Genomic DNA, 27,852 nt, shown 5'->3' on the forward strand with positions numbered 1-27,852 from the left:
CAGGACATCCGCTCTCAGGCTTGAGAACATCAGTGTTTTTTTTTGTTTGCGCACTCCGAGGATGTCTTCTCCTTGGCAGGGGGAGAATGTAGCACCCTTGTCCTAAACAGAGCTGCTAGTAAATTTAGCTGTGCTTGGTGGTAGCTAGCCTGGCTAATTTGTAGTCTTTGTGATCATTGGATTTTCCTCCTAAGCCTGGTTTAGCAGTGGTTTCTCCCTTTTGTCAATAGGTGGCACTGTTACCTTTGGCATTAGTGTTAGGAATTACAGTGAGTCTAGGTTAAGGATATGTATACTTTTCTCAGCCAATCACACTGGTCACTAAGCATGCTGGGAGAAGGTATTTATTTGGAGAAAGTCAGGTGATCTGTGTCCATTTCCACCCAGACTCCTGTCTGGTTGGGTGTGTGAGGAACGGCTACTGCTGGTTAGGCCTGAAGCCTGAGACCTAGCCCGGTGCTCAGGGCTATGCAAGGGAGAGCCTGCTCACTACCTGGAAGCATGAAGGAAAGGATGGAGACCTGAAATTAAGTACCAGAGGTTACTCTGCCATGAACCGGAGAAGAATGGAGAGCCTGGGAAAGCATTGAGATGGAATCATCCAGAGAGATCCTGCAAATGCTGTGAGTTGAATACTATTGCTACAGGAGACAGCTCATGCTACAAAGTACAGATTGCTGGTTCTAGCTTACAGGCTCTTTTCTGTACCACTGTCTACCTATTCTACATTTTGGTCTAAGGAGTCTGCCAATCTGCTGTTTCTTACTAAGGGTGTCCTGTGCCCTACCCCACTCTCCCACATGTTCCAGTTGTGAGAAATAAACTTCTCTTTGTTCAAGCATAAAAGTGACTGGCGCCCATCTTTCTGCTTTGTACAACACCCACCATGCTTAGTAACCTGCACCCTGAGGAAGAATGTTGGCCCTCCCTGTCTCTGGGGATCACCACCAGGCCTCTGGAGGTTGGGGGCGCTACATTAATAAGGCAATTTATATAACAGCTGCCCTCCCACTATTTGAAAAAGACAAATGGTTATATCTGAAGATCTAACCTTCTCTGCCATTGGAAACTTTACATGTCATGAGTGGCATACATAAGATACATTTTTAAATGCATTATTATGTTCAATACTTTTTTTCTTGCCAATAGCTGTCATTTTGGTTAGTATTCAGTTCATAGAGTGGTTCCATTTTTAATTGCGCTGACCGGAGAGAATGTATCACCAGACTGAAACTGCTTCTTTCCAAGTTTTAATGAGGCTTCTGCATGCAGCATACATTGCAAATTGAAAAAAATATCAATTATTAAGAATCATGAGAAGTCACAGCACAAAATTCAGGTTAATTAGCGTGATTAAAACCGAAACGTCATCCTTTTCAACCTTAAAACTTATTGAATGGCCTTTAGCGAGAGAAAGGGTTGCGGCGGCAGCTCTTCTATGGTCCATTTACAGAGAATATGTTTTTCTCCCACAATCAATGGCTGACATTTCATAAAAGAGAAATACTACTTCTTGTAAATGAGTTCCTTGCTAATCATTTCAGGCACTTATTTTGGTAATTAGTATGCTAAGCAAGAAATAACAGTCTGCTAATTAAATCATCACAAAGACACTTCACCTTTGACAGAAGCAGAATAAAACCACAAAAATATGAAAGGAGTGAAGGAAACACATGGGGAGGAAGTAATGCTTTCAAAGTTTCATTTGGGGGAAAAATGAAAACATATAAATAGAATATACTGTATTATACACATGAATGGGCATATTTAGTAAAGCAATTCTAACTGAATTTTGTATATCTGTACTGAACTTTGGACAACAATACTGTTAGAATCGGAAGTGGAACTATCTCTAAAGGAGGCAGTAAGGTAATTGTAAGATGTGTTGGAACCATGGCCATAAATTGTCCACCATCACCTGGTTAGTACTGGTGTGCCTACAATACAGGAGGGTAAACTTAAGGAAAATGCACTGAAAATTCTAACTGCTTGGTATGCTGATGAAAAGTTTTCATTTCATTCTAAGTGATGGCATTGTAGCAATGCAGGTCAGCGGCTCTGACTTTGTATTTGTTTAATTAAGCGCATGCTTTCTCCTGCTTAGTGACTCAATGTATTTTGGCAAGAGACAGCCAAGCAACTAGCTTTTTCAGAAGGTCATTACCAGCAGGCTCTGTATTTATCTTAGTATGGGTTTCCTGTAAGGCATAGATCAGTAGCCAGTCATTGCAACATTAACAAAGGGCATAATATTGCTACAAATGCTCATTGCTGGTGCCAGGCTAATATATTTAGTTACTGTATAAACCAAATAAACACAATGTCAAGTTCTGCACAGGTATGAGAACCTTTTGCTAAATCATGTTGTAGGCTTAGTGGTCCTCTAAAGGGTATTGCTTTACCTGCCAGTGATGAGGAAGAACAATGTGAGTATAACCAGCAGAGTGAATCCTCCAACAGCTGCTGTGGCAATTACCAGAATTTGCCCTTGCTCTGCTGCCAGGTCAGATGCTGCAAAATAAGATACAGAAACCACTTTATATGAAAATAAAAATGCATGTAAAATTAGTCTATGTATAAATATAAATACAGTAGTAAACTGGACTGTGAATACGTCACAATATACTAAAGACCACCCACCCTCTTCTCACTTTGGTGCTTAAACATCAACTGTTCTATGCCACCATTCTTCTACATATGGATTTTTCTTGTTTCATAACTATTTAGGGGGACTGGAGGGAGAAAAAACATGAAAGATGTTTTACCCTAATGCAGACTCCTACTTCCATCCCCTCATCCCAATCCATCCTTTATCCTCGCTACTGTGTAAAAATCATCCTAAGGACCAAATAACATGCTAGGATGTAGAGAACCTAAGCAGGAGTCTCTGCTGAACCCTGTACATTTCCTACCTGGTAATGCAATTCTGGTGTCTTTCTTGCTACTCCCTCTTGGAAGGAAAGAATTGTAAATGAAACTGCCACCAGTCATCCTCTTGCAACCTCAATAGATTAAGTCATTTAAAACTGTTTAGTCCAGTGGTCCCCATCCAAATTTAGCTAGATCTGTGAAAACAAGGGGGCCTGGCCAACCTAGCATTGGCAGCTCCTATGTAGAGACTAAGAGTTCAGCAACTGCACAGCAGAAAGTGTCACACTGAAGGCAGCTATGAAGTTGATTTACTAAAACTGAAAAGTGCAAAATCTGGTGCAGCTCTGCATGGTAGTCAATCTTCTAACTTCAGTTTGTTTAATTAGGCTTTGACAATAAAATCTGGTTTCTTTGCTGAGCTGCACCAGATTTTGCATTCTTCAGTTTTAGTAAATCAACCTCAATGTCCATCACCTGTGAAAAATCATGACGATCACTGGGTGCCGGTGGGAAACCATTGGCCTGCACCCAGTGATCGTCATGAACATATACACAAGACAGAGCACTGCTTATATAAACAAGGTAGAGCCCTGTCCTATCACTGGGGAAGTAATAGATTTTCTTTCCCTGCAAATCAAAGAAAAAAAAACATTACTTCCCCTAGTAAAAGCACCTAACACAGTACACCAAAACACTGGCTAGGCACACATTTAACCCTTTAATTGCCTTAGATGTTTAACCCCTTCCCAGGCAGTGTTATTAGTACAGTGATAGTGCATATTTTTAGCATGGATCACTGTATTAGTGTCACTGGTTCCCAAAAAGTGTCAGAAGTGCCAGTTAGTGTCCGAATGTCCGCCGCAATAACACAGTTCCGCTATAAGTCGCTGATCGCCGCCATTACTAGTAAAAATAAATAAATACAAATTCCAGTATATATCTCATAGTTTGTAGACGCTATAACTTTTATGCAAACCAATCAATCTATGCTTAATGGGATTTTTCTTTTCAAAAACATGTGGCAGAGTAAATATCGACTTAAATTTATAAACAAATTCGATTTTTTACATTTTTGTTATTTGATAAGTTTTATAGCAGAAAGTTAATTTTTTTTTCAAAATTGTCAGTCGTTTTTTGTTTATAGCCCCAAAAAAAAAAAAAAAAATGCAGTGGTGATGAAATGCCACCAAAAGAAAGCTCTATTTGTGGGGGAAAAAAGGGACATAAACACTTGCACAACATCACAGACAGAGAGAGAGCTAGAACTAGGAGCCAATCAAGCTATGCTGCAGGCACATGTGCTGACAGGAGGAGAGTGAGCAGAGTTGGTAATCCGGCAATGTGTTTCTTCACCTATCCAATTAGCCCAATTTGAGTGGGAAGGTGACTCCACTATAATCCCTAACTGTAAGTGCTGTCACCCTACTGCCATGTTCTCTGGCAAAGGCATATTGGCAGGATAACTTGCCACAAATTAGTGGCAGTGTTGGATTGTAAGTCTTATTAACTTGCTGCACATTTTCACTTGCAATTGCCGAGCACTTGAAGTACAAGTTCCAAGTTGACACTTTTCCAACTTGTAGCAGATTTGTGTGGCAAGTCTCTAGCAGGAGCGAAGTTGCAGTGGTGAGTCTACAGCAAGAGCTACTGCAAGGCACAGTGACCCCTGTGGTGGGATGACTATTGCACACATAACTGAACCAAAACTTGCAGAATGTTTGCAAAGAAAGTTGATCTGGAGTCATGCAATGCGGACTTGTGAAAACTTGTGAAGCCTGGCAAGTCTAGCAATAGTTTAAAGGAAAAGGGGCTGATCCCTGTAGCCGCACATCCCTGTGATCCTATTTTCAGTATGAGAGTGCCAACTTCAGCCTGGCCTTTAACCAGGCCACGCTGCCAACACGTTTCACTCTGCCCCATGAACTTAACCATTATCATCATAATCCCCACGATTACACTCTGAGTGGGGGGGGGTGGAGCAAAACACATTGGGGCATGGCCTGGTTGTTGTCCAGGCTGAGATTGCCACTGTCATACTGACCATAGAACCACAGGGATGATCAGCTACAGTGATCGCCCCCTTTTTCTTCTTTGAGTCATAGCAGGAGCTAGGATGAGCTCCATTCCATGCCGACACTCCAGGGCCATCTTACCGAATGGGCACGCTGGGCAATTGCCCGGGGGCCCCACTTGCCCATGGGGCCCCAGCTGCCAAGCGCCCCAGCCAAGACTTAGTCCTGATTTTCGTGAGCATCCTACTGCCGAACTTAGCAGGTGGCAAGTGCCGGTCGCCCTTTGCGCTGCTGTCAGACCACTTGGGCCGTGGGGAGGAGGGCCCACAATTGCAGGAATGCCTGTCTGCCTCCACGGGAACAGGCACAAACAGGACAGTAGAGTCTGACTCCCGTCCGTGTGTGTGTTCACCGGAGCCAACCGCCGAACTTGGAAGCTGTCATTAGCCTGGCAGGGCTGTACCAATAAATATTGCCTTATCAATAATTAGCATTTTTATTCTTGTGGGTGATTGTGTATGCAGGGCTCCAGTGCACTGCATTGCCCGGGGCCCTTTAATGCTCTTAAGATGGCACTGCGACACTCCTAGCAGTGGATGCAAAGGATATACACAAGCCCCGCAGCAATAGAGCCTGAGTGGCACACCAGGGTGAATTAGGTCGCAGTAAGTCTAGCAATAGCTTAGAAAGTCATTTTCGAACTTGCAGCTCAATTGCTTGCTATCTGGTATATGGATCACAAAAGTGGCTGAACAGAATTACAAACACTTTGGTATGATAGCTAGCTCACATATCAGTATTTTAACTGTGTGTTTGTCTCTTTGCCTGATAAAGATTAGTATTAAAGTGGCTCCCGTTGCTGTCATTTAAATCCTGTGAGGAGATAGCGGGAGACGTTGCTGAGCCATGCTGTGTGTTTCTATGGACGCACACATCCCAGCTTGAGAATGCTCCTTACACAGGTACCTCCTTAGCATATGACTTGCTGAGGGGGCACTGAGAGGACAGCATGAGCAGAAAGTGCCCGGGGGGTACTCCAGAAGAGGAGGTAAGGGACCACTCCGTGTAATACCATTGCACAGAGCAGGTACATATACCATCTTTTTTATTTTAAATAAAATTGAGGCTTTATAATTCCTTTATTGACAGCACTTAACCACTTGCCGACCGCCGCACGCCGATCTACGTCGGCGGTCAGCCCCTCACAGGCAAAGTGACGTAGGGCTACGTCACTAGATTGTGAGGGTCTAGGGAGCGCTCCCGCGTGGTCACGGACCCCCCCGCGCGTGTGACCAGCGGACCCGATGTCCGCCGGCCACTCTGCGATCGGCGGGGGAGAGGGAGAAAGTCAGGCAGCTTGTGTAAACAAACTGCCTGTCATTCTCCCCTCTGTATGAGAGCTGATCATATGGATCTACTATGTAGATCCGTTGATCACTCTGCATACAGCTGAAGCCACAGCCAATCACAGTAAGAATCACGCCCCTAGGGACACACACAGCCCCTCCCTCTCAAATAAAGTTAACCCCTTCACTACCAGTGTATTTTTACAGTAACAGTGCATATATATAGCACTGATTACTGTAGAAATGTCACTGGTAACCCCAAAAGTGTCAAAAATGTCAGTCAAGGGTCCGATCTGTCCGCCCCAATGTCGCAGTACCGCAAAAAAAATCGCAGATCGCCGCCATTACGCGTTAAAAAAAAAAACAACAAAAATGACAAAAATCTTTCCCTTAGTCAGTAAACGCAATAACTTTTGAGCAAACCAATCAAAATACGCTTTTTGTGATTTTTTTTACCAAACATAGGTAGCAGAAAACAAATTGGCCGAAAATGTTAAAAAATTTTGATTTTTACATTTTTTTTGGGGAATTTCATATAAAAAAAAGGGAAAAATATTGCTATTTTTGCAAAATTGACGCTCTTTTTTTGTTTATAGCGCGTGATCAAAAAATCGCACAGGTGATCAAATACCGCCAAAAGAAAGCTCTGTTTGTGGGAAAAAAAGGACGCCAAATTCGTTTAGGTACAGCGTCGCACGACCGCGCAATTGTCCGTTAAAGTCACGCAGTGCCGAATCGCAAAATAGCCCCTGGTCGTTTAGCAGCCAAATCCTCCGGGGCTTAAGTGGTTAAAAAAAAAAAAAAAAAACAACATAACCCCCCAAAAAACTATTAAAATGTAACATTTGATTAGGAAGAGCGGAAAAAAAGGCTTCAAGTAAATATGAAAGGAAGCAGATCTATTGCAGGGAAATGTTAAGTCAGCCTTATACTGTAACCTGTTCTCAGTCCAGGAAAAAGATAGTGTCAGATTTTCTGGTAGAAAGTGGGTTACAGAAGATTATCCAATTATATGCTCAGCTAGAAATAGTAATAATCCATGCTTACTTGATGCAATGCAGTGAAGCTGTTATTTATGAGACCATGACTGAACACTTCTTTAGCCCCTACAGGGCTATTAAGCATTTGCATATATGTATTTTCTAGCGGAATATAAAATTTAGGGGTAAAAAAATAATGTATACATAGTATGATTGATTTAAAATAACTCTGTGGTCATGCAGGGTCAGCTACTTCTGCATCTGCTTTGTAACTTACTATTAATATTCACTTAAAAATGGAAATGGTTTCCATATCTGGCTGCCTCTAGTAATGATGCATTTGATTCTATTGTAAATTATCGAGGTGGCACAAATTGTGTTCTGGATAAAAGAGAAAAAAATCCTTGAAGTAACCAGTTCACTCTGTTCATTTCTGCTGTAGTACTCCAATTTTAATGAGACCTATATTTTATATAGGCAGCGTGATATGCAACTCAGCAACCATTAACCGTAACAGAAATTAATCCTTTAAATGTATATTTACTCTGAAGGGAAGATTCTATTGTAAGCGTAGACAATAAGCACTCTGAATTGGTTTCATTCAATCTCTTTCCCCTGTTAGAAAAATGACCGCCTTAAAAATCGCTTCACAAATGGATAAAAAATATGGAAAACAGAAACTATTCGGAAATTGTTATATTCACAATAGCTGAATATGCTGTAAAATATACACATTTGGAAACATCTTATGTAAACAAAAATAGCATTATGTCATTGTAATAGTTAGGAATACGCTTTCCCTTTTTACAGACCCCAAATTTCATTTACATTGTGCCGTAAAGGCAATATTTAAAGCTAAACTTTAGGTAAACAGCTAAATGCACAGATTAAATTAATAAAAGATTCACTACAGCTGACAAAAAAAATCCAAATTCAAGTGGCTGGGGATTCTGATTTTAACACCCCCCTATCCTTCTGCCCTAAGGCAGATGCCTAGACTGCCCTATGCTAGCACTGGCCCTGTTAACAATTGTGGAGCTGCAATCATTTGTGTCTTTTATATCTGCCTAGAGTAGTGTTTCGCAACCTTTTTTTGAGTCAAGGCACCCTTTAAAATGATAGACAATCTCAAGGCACCCTTTAAAATTATGGACAGTCTTGAGGCACCCCATTCTAAAATGTAAAAAAATATTCTAATAGTTTTACAGTCTCCAGGCACCCCATTCTAAAATGTAAAACACAATTCTAATGGTTTTACAGTCTCAATGCACCCCATTCTAAAATTAAAAAAAAACTATTCTGATAGTTTTACATAATGCAGCAACATACACATGTAGGACACCCAATGTTAGAGGTGATTTATTCTTCTAAAGCAAATACACTTTTTGCACACTGGTAATGACTAGTATTTCTAGGTTTCTCTTCTACCCCAATTTGTCTCCATCCGTCAGCTAATGTGACCGCAGTACTGAGGGAGAGGGGCAGAGGAGGGTCAAACAAGGATGCTGTGGAGGCAACAGACAACTGATGACATTATTGGTTGTTAGGATGCCAGTGTCTACAAATTCATAATGGTGCATAATGAAAACCTGTGGCTTTGTGTAACTAAAAGGCAGGCTTAATTCACCTGCTGGCTTGTATACAACTTTTGTTAAATTTTTAGGCACTTTGCCAAGGCACCCCTGAAGAAACCTCAAGGCACCCTGGTTGAAAAAGGCTGGTCTAAAGTTTAGCATTCGTTTTGCGCCCTGCTACCCCACCAAAAGGTGTAAAAATAGTAATCATGGAGGGGATTCCTTGGTTTGTGGCTGATAGGCCTCCAATCTAATGGAGCCTGCATAGTTTCGGGTCCATCACCACTTCAACAATGACATCAATCTTTTTATTTAACTGTCTGAAAGGGTGGCATTCTGACTACCACTGTAAGGGGGCCTGCTTCTTACTGACCACCAATGTAGAGGAATTTTTCCCACTTACAAATGATGATTGGGTTTTAGCAGGGGTTTCCCAAGAGCTGAAAATAATCTTAAGGGTTCCTCTAGGATTAAAAGGTTGAGAAAGGCTATTCTAGGTTTTCCTTCCCTGTAAATGACCTATGAACTACCCTAATACGTCATTTAAAGTGTATGTCAGGACAAAATAAGAAAAAAGAATCATATGCTGTATATGTCTGCCATTCATGTATATTTCCCCATGTTTTATCCCTTTATAGACCCTGCAAGTAAAGAAAAATATTGGTCGATTTGCAAGAAGTGCTCCCATCCCTAAGTCCTATTGTGGGCTGACAACATACAGCATTTATTTGGACTGAATGGCGTCATCTCTGCCCAGTTTTCTCTTGCCAAACTACTCCAACCTACTCTCCAATCACCACAACTTAAAGGCTAACTATTCTGTAATGCCAAGATAATGACGGGGAGGGCTATTTATTATACTTGGGATAACAAAGGAAATGAGAACTGGGCAAGGGTTGCTCTACTAGGGACATCTCTAAATTTCTTACATGGTCAATAGGTATTTTTGCACTCATTAAACAGATATAACAAAATGCTTTCAATGGTACATTTCACTAACTAAAAGGGAGCAAATAAGAGAAGTTTATTGCCAGGGTTTACATACACTTTAAGGCAGATTTGCAAGAGGACTGGCAGGTACACAGGAGGTCGACTGTGCAAATGTATTTCATTTACCCCGGGGGAACTGTGTGCATCCTTCCTTTGACTGCCTAAAGCCCCGTTCACACGAGTGTAGTCTAGCATATGCCAATGCAAGGGCCGTGTTTGCCTGCATGGGGATGAACAGGTATTCTGTGCATCTCTGTTGTGGCAGTCCCATTTATTTCAGACACTGTGCGTTCAGGCCTGTGCATCCATTGCTGCCACTTTGGGGGCAACGGCTGTGTTCATGCACTTGCTGTGTCCCAATTGAAATTAATAGGACTACCTGCATATGGAACCACGAAAAACATGTGCATCCCTATGTGGGCATCCCTCACATGGTCGTATGCTATAGTATGCTGGTGTGAACAAGGCCTAATATAGCTTGTTACCTATCACTAGATGGGGAAATGTACAATTTAGCACACTTTTCTTGAAGGAGAGTGGGAAAGTCAGAGAGGTTTTGTCTGCCTGTAAGTTCGCAAGGGGACATCTATTTCATTAATCAAATCTAAATGAATACATTCTTAACATGTTACAAAATAAAGCAGTAGTATATTTTTTTAAATAATAGTACCTAAATGAAAGTGACACTGTCACTTTGCTTGTTTGGGGCAAATTGACAGTGAAGTTGATTTACTAAAGGCAAATTGCCTGTTCACATTGCAAGGGAATGTTTCCCAGAGCTTGGTGGATGAGGTGAAGCTATGCTGACTTCCCTAATCCAATCATGTGTAAACATCAATGCTGTTTTTTTTTTCCCTATTTTCCGTGAACATGATTGGTTACTCTTTGCAAAGTGAAATTTAACTACATTGACTAACGTCTGGGAAAAATTCTCTTGCAGAGTGCAATTTCACTTGCAAAGTAAACAGCCTCATTTCTTTGGGTAAACCCCCCCCCGTGTCTCTGCAAAGGCTTCTCCCTTGCTACCCTTCTATACTTGCATCACCAGTGCTCTCTCACCAATCTTCACTTTAATCGCTATGATTTTATAATTCTTACTATTTAAAAACTTTTTTTAGTAGAGAGTTTAAAACTTAAATGAGATGGGTCGACATTCAAGGATAATGGTTCAAAATTGATATCTAATCATCTGTTACATTTTCACAGATAACATAAAATAAAGTACATTCCACATCCGGTTATATCCATAACGGATGAGTATTCATGCATGCAATTATACTATTAAAACTAGTTTCTGGCACGTTTCCTGGATCTATATCTACTTATTCGGGGGAACATCACATATGTTATAATTTTTCTCAAAGTTAGGTAATTACAGATTAGAAAAGAATTGGTCTGCTATGTGAATATTTAAAGTGTTACTAACTAAGTCCACAACAGTAAAATCTGTTTGTATATACAGTAAAGTATGCTTGTTATACTCACTGTGGAACCTAAGGGGTTAGTCCTGTGCATTGTATAAAAAAAGAAGTTTGATCCTGCCTTCTCTGATCATCCACTTCTTCCACTGACTCCAGAACAGGTCCAGATAGTACAAAGCCTTTGGAGTCAGGCTGCACATGCTCAGTTTGGTGTGTATTGCTAGAGCGTTTTTTCTTGGGAGAGTGCATGTGATCAGCACAGGGCCAATCAGCACTGTCCAGACAGAGGGTCAGGAGTCTTGCAGCCTGATAGGACTGCTCAGTGCAGTATGAAAACTCTTCCTACAAGCTCTAACCAGTGCTCAGCTGACCCTGATGTCACATGACTGCTAAATACTACTGATAAGAAAAGATATTTAGCAGTTTATATTTACTAAAATAATTGCATTTCCATATTCTGTGTGCTGTGGGAGACCATATACATTTAATGGATTTAGTAACACTTTAAGGGATGTTGGTGGAAAACCTAAGTTCATGGTTTATTGACAAAGCACTCCTTATGAGTCAGAGTTTATTTCTCATCAGAAGTTATCAGAAGCCGTCTCACAATATGAAGAGGCATTCAAGATGACAGAACATTCAGCTTGCTCATACTTGTGATCATACTTGCTCACAATCCGTATTTTCTGAACTCAAGTCAGAAGTCTTAGGAGAAATAGGTATTTTTCAAAAACAAGAGAGAGGATGATGGGTGGGTCAGTTATCCATTAGATTCTTGAAAAAAAAAAAAAAGTGCACAGCTATTATTGTCGATATAATATATCCAAAAAATGCTGCGCAATTAATGAAACAACCAATAAATAAATGTGTATCATACAACTGTGTATATCCAAAAGTGATAAAATTGTAAGTACCACAAATAGGGAAACATAGAAAAATAAACGAAATAAATAAATAAAAAAATATCCAAAATGTGCAAAAATCCAATGTGTGCAAATAAATCACGATATATATCTATAAAGTTCATGCTGTGCAAAAAAGTCCCAATATATGAAGTATTGCCAATAGATATATTCATATATTGGGACTTATTTGCAAAGCACGAACTTCTGAATATTCTATTAAATATATATCGTGATTTATTTGCACACCTTGGATTTTTGCACATTTTGGATATATTTTATTTATTTATTTTGTTTATTTATTCTATGATTCCCTATTTGTGGTACTTACAATTTTGTCACGTTTGGATATGCACAGTTGTATGATACGCATTTATTTATTTGTTTATTGGTTTATTTATTTATTTGTTTATTGGTTGTTTCATTAATTGCACAGTATTTTTTGGATATATTGTTTATGCACGTTTAATAAGTGAAGAATCACACAAAAGGCAGCATGTTCAAATCTGATATTTCAAATACAACACATTCGGGTTAATTAAACTCACTTTCATCTCCAGTTTCAAATTCAAACTTATGACTGTAGCCGCTGTATCCTGCAGCGGTTCTGACTCGAATGTGAAATATATACTTGGTGGATGGCTTCAGGCCTGTGATTATAACGCTGGGTGCCTTGGATCTGGTGGAGGAATAGCTGAGCTGTTCATGTTCCTGGAGAAAGAAAAAAAAAAGAAAAAGAAAAACATAATTAAAACTAATAATAATCTTTTCATAATCCTTTTTTTTTTATTTGTAATTCATTCAGTCACCCGAATTGAACCTTTGGTGAAAAGCACAACGTTCTTTTGTAACTGAGGCTGATATTTTCTCGATTTGTTATTCTTTTTGGATTTGAAAGCCGAGACTTTGATTTACTGGATGAAACGACAAGTGCTATAGTGACAGTAAGCTTATCTTTGTGATATACTCAGTGCTAGGCTTACAATGAAAGCTTGCCTCATAGTTTCAAACAAAATTGAATATAACATTGCCTTTGTCACTGGGTTGCACACCAACAACAATGAGTCAGGTTTAAGGAGAGCCGTATTTCCATGGATTCTATACTAATAATTATATGCCAAAGAATGACTTGAAAACAGACATAGAGTTCTTTATCTCCTTCTTTTTAACTAAAGTTCAAAAAGATAAAAGCAAAAGGATTAACGCTGGGACATGTGTTTTGATACAGAACAAGAAACCCAAAGAAAACTGGTAAAAAATAGAGTAAAAGGGTAGGTAAGCTCTAATATTGAAAGTCTTTTACTTGGTCCATTTTGGTCTGTGAAAGCATTTCTAAACTTAAACATGTGATATATTGTTTAGCACTACCTCCATAGGAGCCAATAGATATAGTTCCCAGACCTTTTCCCTTTTTAACCCTTGCCAGGCACACAGTATTTTCTTCCATGGCCAGGTGCACTCTTATTTCAGCTTGTTTCTTCAATAATCAGTCTAGGAGTTTTGATTGTTTTTGGAATTTTATTGTAGAACTTGGATAGGGAAGGAAATGTAGTAGGGGGACAGCTTCTTTACCTGAACTGTGAAATTACTGCGTGAAACTCTGCACAATTTTGAGCAAGTCCTTTGGAGGGATAATGGATGGTTGTTCTTCAGGACACTAGCCAGTGTCCCCTTTCTGCTGATCCAGTAGCTTACTTTCCTTGCAGAGAGGGGGGTAGCCAGAGAACCAGGCCCCAAGATCTTTATAGTCTGTTTTCACAAGCTCACTGGACTGAATGGTTGCCTCCTTCCAACCTTCCAGTAGCACCTTCCAATGATCCGAAACAGATCTCCAGGGGTGGTTCCCCCTCAGTCAGCTCGTCAGAATACTCTGGTCAGCATTTAAGCTCTCAGGCCTCCCACCCGAGGCCACATGGCAGTAGGTGCTAAGGAGGGCACAGCATCCCATCCCTATGTCTGTAATTGGCTGGAATGGCATTCATATTCATGCTACTGATCTGCATGGGTCACTCCTAGTCACCCAGCATCTTCCAAGGTTGCCCAAATACAGAGGAGCCAATGCAGATAAAGCAGCACTGTAAACACATAGGACTCCCTAGCTGAACAAATGTAGCTTTTCTGTTAAGCAGGAAAGCTGCTATAATTTTCCTTATGGTCTCCTGTTAAGCAGAAGACAACAATATGCTACTTATATACATCCTAGCAACATACCTAGGAGGGTGCTACAAGTGCAATGTTCCAATTCTAAAGGCTAGATTCGAATGGGCATCTAAATTTCAAGGTTTAGAAGACTTTTCTAAAAGCAGCTGGACTCACACAATGCAAAGTAATCATGTTATTTACACATACTGTAAATTGGTGATTGAGCAAAAATGTGGTGCATACAGTTTAACTACATTCAGCTGTGGTGCGTTTAGCAGCAGAAAATGGCACACTTCCCTTTTTCTCCCTGAAATGTTGGTATTCCTTCTCAGGTTTGTTCTCATACATCATTATGTTGGTAGTTATTCTTTGCACATGTGGTCTAACAATAATTAGTAGGCTGTCAAAAGTGGACACTGACATTCTGGTAAAGTTGTAAACTTTTTAGGAAAAGGTTTGGATTTCCTCATACATCAGGACAAAATATCACCTAGTTAGATGCTAAGATGTTAGTGACGTACCGATCTCCATCTCATATGCTACTCAGGGCTGGTTCACACCAGCAGATGACCACACTGCCCTTGTGATCCGCATGCAGATGCCTATGTATTGTTAATACATCACCCCAAATGCAAATTGAAAACCCAAGGCATTTGCAGGCATGAAATCACATGGTACAGTACCATGTGGTTTAGTGTGGCAAATTTTGTGCATGTACTCATTTTTCAAATGGTCGCAAGGGTGAGAATCCCATGGGAACATATGCCCTGTTTTCGTGTGATCTCTGTGTTAACTGGTCTTCAATCTTCTCCTTTTAATAAGGCACACAATGGTAACCACCAGCTTTGCTCTGCACTCCATTTCTATTGCACAGCTCAGTCTCCTTGCTCAGAAAACTACCCAAAAAGAAGAAGAAGTGCCTGGGGTATATAAATTCCCCAAAGAATGGCGCATTGGAAAAAAATGCCTGGAAATGCTGACACACCTAAACACAGATAAACACAGCTAAACTCATTTACAAACTGCAACTATCTGTAGGAAATATTTAAACTTTTTCAAGTGCAGATTACTTGTGTTTAACTGCTGTCAGATAACAAAAAGTCTGTCTGAATGTGTCTTAAAATTGGTGGCTGCATTTGTGTTTTTTAAGGCCCTTTTCTCTTTATTTTCACCTATTGATCCAGCCTGTAAGTCTGTTTTTAACATGGTTCTAAAGCCTTAATTTTTTTTACCTTAATGCATTCTATGCGTCATTTGTGTTATTTGTCAAAAGTGTCAAAAATGTCAGTTAGGGTTCCGATCTGTCCACCGCAATGTCACAGTCCCACTAAAAAATTGCAGATCACCACCATTACTAGTAAAAAAGAAAAAAAAAATAATAATGACATAAATCTTTCCCGTAGTTAGTAGACGCGATAACTGTTGCGCAAACCAATCAAAATACACTTATTGCAACTGTTTAAAGTAACGCAGTGATGAATCGCAAAATAGGGCCTGGTCATTAAGGGGGCAAATCCTTCTGGGGCTGAAGTGGTTAAACATACCATGGAAAGCTTTAGTTAAATCTGTTTTATACCGTAAAAAATACATGTTGATCCTTCCAGAAATCTTGCCAGCTCTATGTTGTATCCTGTTCAGAGGATTAAAAAAAACCCCTTCACTCTATGTTATTTATGGAAAAGAGGAGAAAGGATGTTTTTTCAGGGTGGCAATGCTGTTTCTCCATAGTCACATTATATAGAGTGATGTTACTCTGGACATGAAGTATGTTACTGGCAAGATTACAAGTAATAATAGAAATAGAATGAATAAAAAGAATAAAAAGCCTTTGTTCTAAGGTTTAGACATACTTTAGACCCAATCATGTCCATAAACTTGGCAATTTTTTTGGCAGTTTTGGAGCTTTATATTGTCTTTCCACTACAGCAATCTGCTACTTTCATTTGTTTCCCAGGTTCAATCAACCAGTTAAATGAAAATGAAGTGGAAATCAATCAAAACCACTGAACTACCAGTCCAAAGGCATTTTCAGTTTATTTCCACACCAGTCAATCATTTGGTAATTTGGAACTCAGACACAATTTAAAGTGTGAGTAGCAGATTGCTCTGGTTAAAATCTTACGGGTCACTGGATATTGCTGCAGCCCAAGCACTGTATGGAAAGCTCAGGGCAATATAACACAAAACATGTATAAAACCAAATTTGTACACCTCTTCCAACTTGCACTAAGCTCTACAAGACCGAAAGATGGTCATTTACTTTTGGAAGCTGTCCACTAGCTTTCAAATGAGAAAATCAATACATTGAACAATCAACAGCAATCTACCTCCTACATTTTTCATTGTTTCCTGCTTTCCCGGACTACACTGTTATATACCTTCCCAAATTATCAAGTTTATAGCTGGTATCACAGTTCATGTTTTCCTTACTTACAGAAAGAAACACAAATAGTCTAAATAGTAATATATTAACAGAAATTATGTGTTTTCCCATGATTGGCTGTTAAAAGTGAATACAGTTTTCCTGTATTTACCAAGGTTAGCGAAGATTCGGTACTGCTTTAGTAAATTAGTATTATGTATAAAATTGATTACTCTCATGAATCCACAAAATACAGAGCCTTAAAAATCTTACAGCTAAAAAATAAGGATTTTCCACACTATACTAAAAGTACACCTTTATCATGATTTGACTTTCAAAATAGGTAACAGTGCAATTGTGTAATATAAAATAATACTTCAGAAAATACCATGCACGTTTTTGGCCCCAAGTATTAAAACATCCCTTGTGATAGCAAACAAAAGTACTTAAAAATATTTCAAAGCAACATTATAAATGTCAAATATATGCAGTTATAGATTACTAGGGAGTATTATTGAGCTCTTAACCTAGTGATGGAAAAAAATATATCAAACTATAACACATAATTTTGTTTTGCCTGATGCTACTGAAACAAACAGCAATAGTTCCTGGGCTTGAAACAAATACAGTTTAATAGCCAATAATTTTCAAACACATTTATAAATCTTTTGCTTAATTTTTCACTAAAGGCTTCTCTGGACTGAAGTTTAAGTCACACATGCTTCAGACAGCAACATTTAAGGGTTGGCAGACTAGCCATTTGTTTCTTTGTATTGCTTATCACATCCCATACTTATGTAAACCAGCAACAATCAAACATTAACAGCTTCTATCTCTATTAGCAGAACACATGGCTAGCTACAGATAGTTAGGGCGAACGGTTTGGCCCGAGGATGAGTTCAGATGAGTTCGGCCCAAGGATCCTCGGGCCAAACATTGGCCTGTTTGGCCATTCGCTGAACACCCGAATTTGCAGGGTGTTCGCCCCGACGAACACTCTGCAATGTACTGAGCTTCACAGTGCATTCTGCACCCTGATCCGGCAAAGCTTTGCCTATTCAGGGCACAGTGTAGGCTGGTTGTTAGGGAGCAGGGCCAGGAAGCCTGCCTCGGTGTCCTTAACACCCGATGAGTCATCAGCTGTCAATGGGTTGCCCCGTTGACAGCTGAATAAAAAAAAAAAAGTGCTGGTAAAACAAAATAAAGAAAAAAAACGGCATGGGGTTCCCCTTAAAATCCATACCAGACCCAAAGAGCCACGCTAAAATAAAAAAAAAAACGTCGTGGGGACCCCCCAAAATCCTTACCAGCCCCTTATCCGAGCATGCAGCCCGGCAGGTCAGAAAAGGGGAGGGGACAACCCTGGGCTGTGGTTGTCGGGGTCTGCAGGCAGGGGGCATATCCGAATCTGGAAGCCCTCTTTACCAAGGGGGCCCCCTGATGCCGCCCCCCTCCCCCATGTGAATGGTTATCGGGTACATTGTACCCCTACCCATTCACCAAAAAAAATAGTCAAAAAGTAACAACCACAAGAAACAGTCTTTGACAAGTCCTTTATAAAAAATAGTGTCCCTCGAAGTAAATCCATCATCAATCAAGATGCCCTCCGGACTAGAAAAATAAAAAAAAACGAACGCTCTTGTCTCCTGGGAAGCCTCCCCCCTTCTGCCCGCTCTGCACTTCTTATACAGGCAAGGGGCAGGGTCATCCGTCTATGTCACCCAGTGACACCGCCCCCTTCTGACATCACATAATGAGGAGAAAGGGGGCAGGGTTGAGCCGCTGCTCTATGTTTGAATAGACACAGAGCAGCAGCTGAACTTGGGTGCCCCCATAGTAAGCTGCTTGCTGTGGGGTAACAAGGCAGGAGAGAGGGGCCAGGAGTGTCGGCAAAGGGACCCGAGAAGAGGAGGATCTGGACTGCTCTTTGCAAAACCATATAAACTTTAATATCACTTTAGACATTAAAAAAAAAAAAAAGATCTGATAAAAAAAAAAAAAAAACTGGAGAATGCAAAATCTAGTGCCAAAGCCTAACAAGTTGAAGCTAATTGGTTACCATGCACAGCTGCATCAGATTCTGAGTGCTCCAGTTTTAGTAAATCTCCCCCTGTATTCATTCTTTTTGTGGACTGTTTGTAGATTTTAAGTAAAGGTTGATCACTAGTTTTTTTAAATAATTGATACAATAAAAGGAGTTTTCTAATGGATTTATATTTATTTATTTATTCTGTGATTGGAGATTTTTTTCCTTTTGAATACATGTAAAATCCCATAGCCTTGGTAAGTTTAATTCTATTTTTTTTTTTTTTAAATAATTCTGAGATGGTACCTGTGAGGAAATGAAACAATTTACCGCCTGGTTTCCATTTCTTCCCTGTAAAAGAATAGCGATCTCAACAGGCTTTCTAACAGACCACTTTATTACTGAGAATTATTAAATGCATCAATTAAAGTAACAAAAAAAAGAGTGAGCCTGCTTTTTCCGAAAACTTACAACATATTTTTACTGCATATATAATATCTAAACAACTATGATACACATAACATAATTAATTTTACCCTATAAACCCATTCATATACTTTAATGTTAGAACCCAGCATACTAAAGTATAGCAACCAGCCTGACATTGTAAAAATGCTAAGTTCACCAGCTCCTGCCTTTAAGCATTTATATGCCAGACTCACTCCTAACCACCCAACCCTCTGGATAAAGTGAAGGATAGCAATCTTCTCTATTTATTTAGCCTCTATTTTTTTTTTTTTTAAGATGGCAGTCTTAAAATCACAGAGCATTACAAATATAGTTTCATGTATAAATGGATTTAATAGTAATGCATTTAACAGTACATATATAGACCACCAGCCTAATATTGTTAATAACCAGTTGCCGACCACACGCCAACTATTTACTGCGGCAGTGTGGCTCTCCCAGGCAAACCGATGTAGGGTTACGTCGGTCGCACGCCTGCAGCTAGTGGGCGAGCGGGCGCCGCCGCCGGCGCGCTCCCACCCCCGCTCGTCAGCGGGGAAGCTGATGCATTGGTCAGGCAGCTCTAATTGCTGACTGACACCCACGATCGTTCCCCACTGAAAGAGGATGGTCAGCTGTTGTAAACACAGCTGACCGTTCTTCTCTCTGGAATGATCATAGAGCCCCTGTGATCCTTCTATATAGGATCACAAGTCTCTATGGTTATTCCACAAGCCACGCCCCCCACCGTTAGAAACATGCCCCTAGGTACTCATTTAACCCCTTGATCACCCACACTGTTAACCCGTTCCCTGCCAGTGTCATTATTACAGAAACAGTGCATATTTTTATCACTGATTACTGTAGTAATGTCACTGGTCCCCCGAAAAGTGTCAAAAATGTCAGTTAGGGGTCCGATCTGTCCGCTGCAATGTCACAGTCCCGCAAAAAATCGCATATCGCTGTCATTACTAGTAATAAAAAAAAACAATAAAAATGACAAATCTTTCCCATAGTTAGTATAACTTTTATAGTTAATAGTAGTTAGTATAACTAATAACTTTTGCGCTAACCAATCAAAATATGCTTATTGCGATTTTCTTTACCAAAAATATGTAGCAGAAAACAAATTGGCCTAAAATGTTAAACAATTTAGATTGTTTTATTTTTTGGGAATGTTATATAGCAGAATGTGAAAAATATTGTTTTTTTTTTTCAGAATTGTCGCTCTTTTTTTGTTTATAGCGCAAAAAATAAAATCTCACAGGTGATCAAATGCCACCAAAAGAAAGCTCTATTTATGAAAAAAAAAGGACATCAATTTTATTTAAGTACAGTGTCGCACGACCGCGCAATTGTCCATTAAAATAACACAGTGCTGAATCGCAAAATATGGCCTGGTCATTAAGGGGGAAAATCTTCTGGTCCAGAAGTGGCTATAGTATGCAGGAAAAAAAAAAAAAAACACTTGATCCTTGGGACTCCATGCAATGAGTTGTAAAAGAAAAAATTGTTCATCAAACTAAACGTACCATGCAAGGATCATTCTCAAAGAGTAGATGCCTTGAAAGGAAAGTTGCTATCCACAATAGCAGGTGTCAAATAGCGACCCAAATTGCGCAAATTTATAGCAAAAAAGAGCCTATACAGTATGTTTGAATGATCTCCTTTACTATATCCACAAAATGTGCAATTAAACAATTAATAGCGTTTCACATTAAACCTTCGACTGAAGATATCTGAAATTCCTGGGGCACTTCTGGCTTATTCACATCCAAAGGTAGAAACAGACTATGTCTGATGTCCAGCGCTTTCCATAAGTAATACATTTATGCATATCTTACATGTCAACATCATGGTAGAAAACTCATGATATCAGAAGCACTCGAAAGGTGTCTTTATTAAACGTTTATACATGCAAACAAATTATGTAGTCTATGATGGTCTTTTAGATGTTATATGTGCAATAAATATTTAGCATTTTTGTGTTTTTGGATGATGCAGCCCCACTTTTAGTTTTTTGTTACTTGATTTGTTGCATTCTTTGGTTCGGTTTTGGTTGATTCTCTGGTCTGGTAAGCCGGCCATTCATGGATCAAACTTTGTCCGATTCAGCAAAGACGGGCTGACTTTCTATCGATGTATGTGCTGGCTGATTGTACCCAAGTCAGTCCATTGATCCAGTAAAACTAGCCACTGTGCAGCAGTGGAAAGCAAGAAGCAACTATGGCTGCCCCAATTGACATACTGTATGTTAAAACAAATTATATATAGAATCAAACAAAGTACAATATTTTTTACAACAGGCTGTTTTTTTAAAGTATAGCCAAAAAAAAATATAGCGAGGACTACAAATTTTTAATGCTGTAACACCTATTGACAAAAGAAGCATGACACTAGAGCACATAGAAGAATGGAAGGCCAAGGCTTGGTGAGTAAGTTGACTTTACCCTGATCCAGCCTACCAAATGGTTGTTAGTATTATTTGAAGGGCCAGTAAATGCAAAATGTGAATAATTTCAGGGGACCTATGAAGTTCTGTGGATGGAGGATGGGCAGATGGATGACAGAATCTGCTTCCTTTAAACATAGAACACTTTGTATTCTGGGAAAGAATACTTTGAGTAATATGAATTGAGGAGGCCAGGAAGGGGTGGGCAAGGTGTGCAACTCCTCCACATTCACAGCAGCTTCATGTTAACCCCCGCAAAGCCAGAAGGTCAGATTTGTTGGGAAAAGGTGTCTAAATCTTCTCCCAGTATCTCTTGTTTCCTCCTCCCATGATTGTCTCCAGAACTTCTCCAGAGTTTCTTCCATCCTCTAGAACTCTCTACCTCAGTCTGTCTGGCTATCTCCTACCCTGGCTGCCTTTAGGCAATGCCTAACAACTCCTCTCATCAGGGAAGCCTATTACACCTCCAACTAACTGAACTTTTATCACTTCCATCTGCTCATCTCCCACAGTTATAATCTTTTATACCACCTGCCCCACCCTATTAGATTGTAAGCCTTAATGACCAGGGCCACCTTAACCCTCTTGTATTTATTTTATTGGAATTGTATTGTCTCCCTTTATATTGTAAAGAGCTGTGGTAACTGTTGGCATCATATATATTCTATATTATAATAATAATAATACTACTACTACTACTACTACTACTACTAATAATAATAATAATAATAATAATAATACATTATGCAGCAGCCAGCTGGGCTTGGGACACACTTCATTAGAGGTAGAAATGAGAAATGACTAAACTTTAAATAAAGGTATGCTGGGATTGACTTACTAATGGAGTAGAACATGCTCACTTTGCAAAGGGAAAAACTCACATTGCAAAGAATAGCTAATCATGTGAAGGAAGAAAAACAGATTTTTGCTCACAAATGATTGATTGATTGATGTCAGCACAGCATTGCCTCATTAACTGAACTTTTATTTAGCTTAGTGGATGAGGTTGAGGCTGTGCTGACTTCAAGCATTCAATCGTGTGTGGATAAAATCCTGGTTTTAAATGTCCTTGCACATGAATAGGTATTCTTAGTGAACACAGCTTCACTATGTTTACTATACTGAGTAAAAGTTCATTTTTGGATATCAGAACTAAAATCTTATCTCTCCTCATACTTTGGTTTTCCATGTACCTTAAAACTTTATGAGCTTTTTTGGCAATGCCTTATGACAACAGTATATTGGTTTCCTTTGAACACCATCCTTTAATAGGAAGTCCAATCACAACAGCAAAAGAAAGGAATCTGGAGATTTGGAGGAAGCTGAGAGCAATTGAAGGTATGTTAAGTGTAGGGATCGACCGATTATCAGCAATGCCAATTTATCGGGGGCCAATATGAACTTTCCCCGATATATCGGAATCGGCCCCTGAGCTTACCGATATTGCCGATATTCCAGGAAAGTGCTGTACCGGAGTGATGCCTACAGCTAAAGGCATCACTCTGGTACCGGCGTCCATAGCCGATGGTCGGCTGTCTTGTAATGACAACCAATGCGGCTGAGAATCCGCTCGGCTGTCAGTACAAGGAGTGGGAGGGGACGTGGAGGGGACGTCCCCCCCCTCCCGCCGCCTTCCGCGGCTCACCTGGGTCTCCCTTCCCACCAGGAGATCCGGGCATCCCACCTCCATGGCCGCCGAAGAGAAGACCCAATCAAAGCCGCATTCGATTCTGATCGGGTCTCCATGTAAAAGCCCAGAAATGATGTCATGACATCACTTCCAGGTATTCGGCGCCAGATTAAAAAAATGACAGCATTCAAAACAGCCAAGTTTGGCTGTTTTGAATGCTTTTAAGTGTAGAGGCGGGGTTTGGGGGTCTTTTAGATCCCCCAAATCCTTCCCCAACTGTACCTGTGAAAAAAAAAGTTTTTTAAAATAATTATTTTTTAAATGTTCGAAAATATCAGACAATATCGGCCGATACCGATATCCGATGACCAAAATATCGGTATCGGCACTAAAAAAAAAGATATCGGTCGATCACTAGTTAAGAGAACACATAATTTATATCGATTTTATTTTGTTTTAACAGAATTTAGTGCCACTTTAAATTTATTGTTAAAAGTATAAGCTGTAATCTTCTGACCTCATCTTTATTGCTGTGGGTGGGCCCTCGCTGCCCTCACAAACAACGCAGGACTATGCAGGACATTAAGTAAAATGCATTGTATTTGACGTCAGCTGGCAGTTGGCAACTAGAGCATTCCAGAAAAGAGGCTTCAGGGGGACTTGTCACAAAGACTGCCAGAGCCTGCCAGAGAGAGGAATAAGGTAATCATTACTGCCTGTTCCTCTACTCCTATACTTAACCAGCATTTCACCCTTCCAGTGCAGGGAGGCCCAATGCAGGAGTAAACAAGAGCCATTGTATGGTGTTAGGCAATAATGTTTTAAATCATGTTTCAAAAAAAAAAATAAAACATCTTTGCAAACCGCAGGAGCACAGAAGTTCCTATAAGAAAACAAGTGTGACACTGTGAGATCAAGGCCTGAATAATTGTCCAAGTAAGGTAAGGCTAAAATCATATACAACCGACTTGTGCTTAACAGGAAACACAATTTGCTGGAGCTGGAAATTTCAAGATGGAGTGTGGAACGCCTCACAGAGCATAAATTGTGAAGGTAATAAAAAGAGAAACTGCTCCCTGAGGACAGAATTCACAGTCCCTGAAAGCGTTAGTAAATTTTCACATGGTTAAAACAGCACTGTATTCCCGCTCTACTGCCTAATAATCTTCCTTTCCATTGAGTAGTATATTCTCCTCTCTCTTGGACCGCATATTATTCAATGATGGCGTCTGATAAGGAGCGCTGGAATGAACCAGCAAGACGGAGAGCTTACCACACTGCTCCATATACATAGTACTGTACACACTGCTCCATATACATGGTACTGTACACACTTCTCCATATACATAGTACTGTACACACTGCTCCATATACATAGTACTGTACATTTTTAAAGGAACACTCCAGTCAAACACAGCAATGTTGCATTTGTAATCTCCTATAAATCATTGCTATAAAAAAGCATCATGTAACCAGAGGCTAAATTCCTGACAAGAAACAGTAAAAAGTCTACCGAACCTAGCTGCAACAGATTATATAACACGGATTAAAAAGTACGGAATGATTTATTAATATATATATTTTTTTATTAACTTAACCACTTTATGACCACCCGCTGCAGTTATACTGCGGCAGGCAGCCTCTCCTGCGCGAACCGTCGTAGGTATACATCGGTCGCACGCAGGGAGCCAGGAGGCGAGCACGCGCCGCCGCCGGCACGCTTCTGCCCCTGCTCCTCAGTGGGGAAGCCGATGCACTGGGCAGGTGGCTCCAATTGCCGCCTGACACCCGCGATCGTTCCCCGCTGAGAGAGAAGAACGGTCAGCTGTTGTAAACACAGCTGACTGTTCTTTTCCCTGGAATGATCATAGAGCCCCTGTGATCCTTCTTTATAGGATTGCAGGTCTCTATGGTAATTTCACAAGCCACCCCCCCCCCCCCCCACAGCTAGAGTCACTCCCCTAGGCTCACATTTAACCCCTTGATCACCCACAATGTTAACCCATTCCCTGCCAGTGTCATTATTACAGTAACAGTGCATATTGTTAGCACTGATAACTGTAATAATGTCACTGGTTCCCCCAAAAGTGTAAAAAATGTCAGTCAGGGGTCCGATCTGTCTGCTGCAATGTCGTAGTCCGGCAAAAAAAACAAACAATAAAAATTACATAGACCTTTCCTGTAGTTAGTAGACGCAATACATTTTGCACAAACCAATCAAAATACGCTTATTGCTATTTTTTTTACCAAAAATATGTAGCAGAAAACAAATTGGCCTAAAATGTTAAAAAATTTTGATTTTTAAATTTTTTTTGGGAATGTTATATATCAGAATGTGAAAAATATAGTTTTTTTTTTCAGAATTGTCGCTCTATTTGTGTTTATAGCGCAAAAAATAAAAATGGCACAGGTGATCAAATACCACCAAAAGAAAGCTCTATTTGTGGGGAAAAAAAGGACATCAATTGTATTTGGGTACAGTGTCGCATGGCTATGCAATTGTCCGTTAAATACACGCAGTGCCGAGTCGCAGAATATGGCCTGGTCATTAAGGGGGCAAATCCTTCTGGTCCAGAAGTGAGAGAACTGAGAGCTCCTTCTAGTGGCTAATGTAGTTTATCCAAGCATATAAACACAGTGCTCCCTTCATATTCTGCCCCATCCAATGCATTGTCCTTATTTCTGTTAAATGTATAGCCTAAAGTAGAACTATAGGCAAAACCTTTTTTTTAATTTTGGATAGAGCAAGGGCAGGATATAACCCCTGTCAGATTTTTTTCCACCGTCTGTGTCCCATTGCAGAGATTTCCCTTTCCTTCCTGTCCCATAGCCAAATAGGAAGTTTAAGAGAATACCTTGGGGACCCCCAGGCCACCAGAAAAGTGTCCCCATTGGAAGATTTAACCTCTATTACTTTTCTGGGACAACCCAAAATTCTGGATTTTCTTTTACTTTCACTTTCAATGATAATGGTAAACAGGACAAAAAAAGGGGGTGAATCTCCTTAACTAAGGAACAGACAGCAATAAAAAAATTACAGGGGGTCTAATCCCTTTCCACTCTATCCAAAACTAAAAAAATAAAAAAAAGTTTTACTTTTAGCGTTATACTTTAAGCATAGATGTTTCTGATATGCAAATTTGGACTTTTCTGTAAGATATCAACAGCAATGTCTTCATTTCTATCACTAACTACTCCCCTGACTTCTGACATATGCCGCAGCAGTTACATAATATTGCACTGAGGTGTCTGTGTAAGTGACAGCCTGGTTTCATCTTCTCTATGTTGTGCAAGGGGCAGGATGATGGTCCCCAAAAGGGAAGTACCTTGGGTCTTAAAGGGCAGGCTTAGGCCCCTTTCACACATAGGAGTCCATCGGCAGACCCAGTTTTTCTCAGGGGGGGATCGATCCCCCGCTGAGCAGGCAGATGTTAGCTGTGTCTCCGTGCTGTGTGCGGGGACACAGCTGTCCGGTCCCGCTGTTCTCTATGGGGGAATCGGATGGAAACGGTCCGTCTGTCTGTTCTCATCCAATCCCATCCGATCCGCTGGATGGATGGAAAATAGGGTTTCCATCGGTCCAGATTTGACGGATCGGATGTCAGCGGACATGTCTCCGCTGACATTCGCTGCCCCATAGAGATGCATGGGGCGTCCGTTCAGATCCGCCAAAAAAAAACGGAGAGGCGGATCTGAATGGTCCGCCTGTGTGAAAGGGGCCTGAAGCTTTCAGTTGACCGATTATGTACCAGTGAGTTCCACAAAGGAAAGAGTTACCATGAGTAAATGACATTTATATGGTCTTAATGCTCCTAGAGTTCAGGTTTAAGCATAATCTTTTTCAAATCTTTTCTTTCATATTTAGGTTTGTAACATAAAACATGGCAACTAGAGATGGACTGTGTGTTCAAGTCGAACATCAGCTGTTCATGTGTTCTCTGAACACACAAACAAACGGGGCGGTCGACAAGAAGTTCACCCGCTGATGAGCGCCCCATAATGCACCACGCTCTTGCAGTGCATTGATTGCTGAAGTTTGGCCTGACCTGTATGCTTTGGCCAATGCTTAGTGTGGCCGTGTATAGTGTGTGACAATGGAGATTAGGCAGATAGTTAGTGGTCAGTGTGTTCAGTCAGTTTAGTGCAGTCAGTGTAGTGTACAGGCATACCCAACATTAAGTACACAATGGGACCAGAGCATGCATGTAAAAAAAAAAAAAACAAATGTACTTAAAGTGAAGCAATACAGTTTTTCACTTCTCAATGTATGTACTGCATTGCAATAGTCATTTGAAGGCATAACGGATTATCTAGGCAAGCTTTCTGACCCCAAGATTGGATATGTTGTTGTACTAGGTCCCCTCTCAGTGCTTCCCAAGTTTGGTGTCCCTGTCACTTATGGTTCAGGAGCAGTGCCATGTCAACCTATCCAAGATTTCCCATAGACATCAATGTTGAAGACCGGGATCACTGCAATGTCAGGGTGACCAAGATTTCACATAGATGCCAATGTTAAAGCGGAGTTCCACCCGTTTTGGTGTTTATTAAAAGTCAGCAGCTGCAAAAAGTTTAGCTGCAGACTTTTTTAATAAACACACTCACCTGTCCCACGGTCCAAAAATGCGCCCGGCGGGAGCCTCGGTTCTCTCCCTCTTCTCCCCGCAGCGCCGGCATCACTAGAGTGGCACCCAGCTGTG

The 27,852-nt window shown here is 40.4% G+C and overlaps 1 protein-coding gene across 2 annotated transcripts in view; it reads right to left on the bottom strand.

Annotated features, from left to right (window-relative positions):
* Positions 1 to 27,852, bottom strand: part of EPHA6 (EPH receptor A6) — a 1,374,331-nt gene that overhangs the window by 331,841 nt on the left and 1,014,638 nt on the right. For both annotated transcript variants that reach the window (XM_082246035.1, XM_082246036.1), the window contains exons 7-8: positions 12,645 to 12,807; positions 2,403 to 2,511 (exon numbers count right to left, since the gene is read on the bottom strand). In XM_082246035.1, the coding sequence (XP_082102161.1) occupies positions 2,403 to 2,511; positions 12,645 to 12,807 (272 nt within the window). The remainder of the gene's footprint in view (positions 1 to 2,402; positions 2,512 to 12,644; positions 12,808 to 27,852) is intronic.

This window comes from Pelophylax lessonae (assembly GCF_965119305.1).
Source record: "Pelophylax lessonae genome assembly, chromosome: 2".
Classification (NCBI taxonomy): Eukaryota; Metazoa; Chordata; class Amphibia; order Anura; family Ranidae; genus Pelophylax; species Pelophylax lessonae.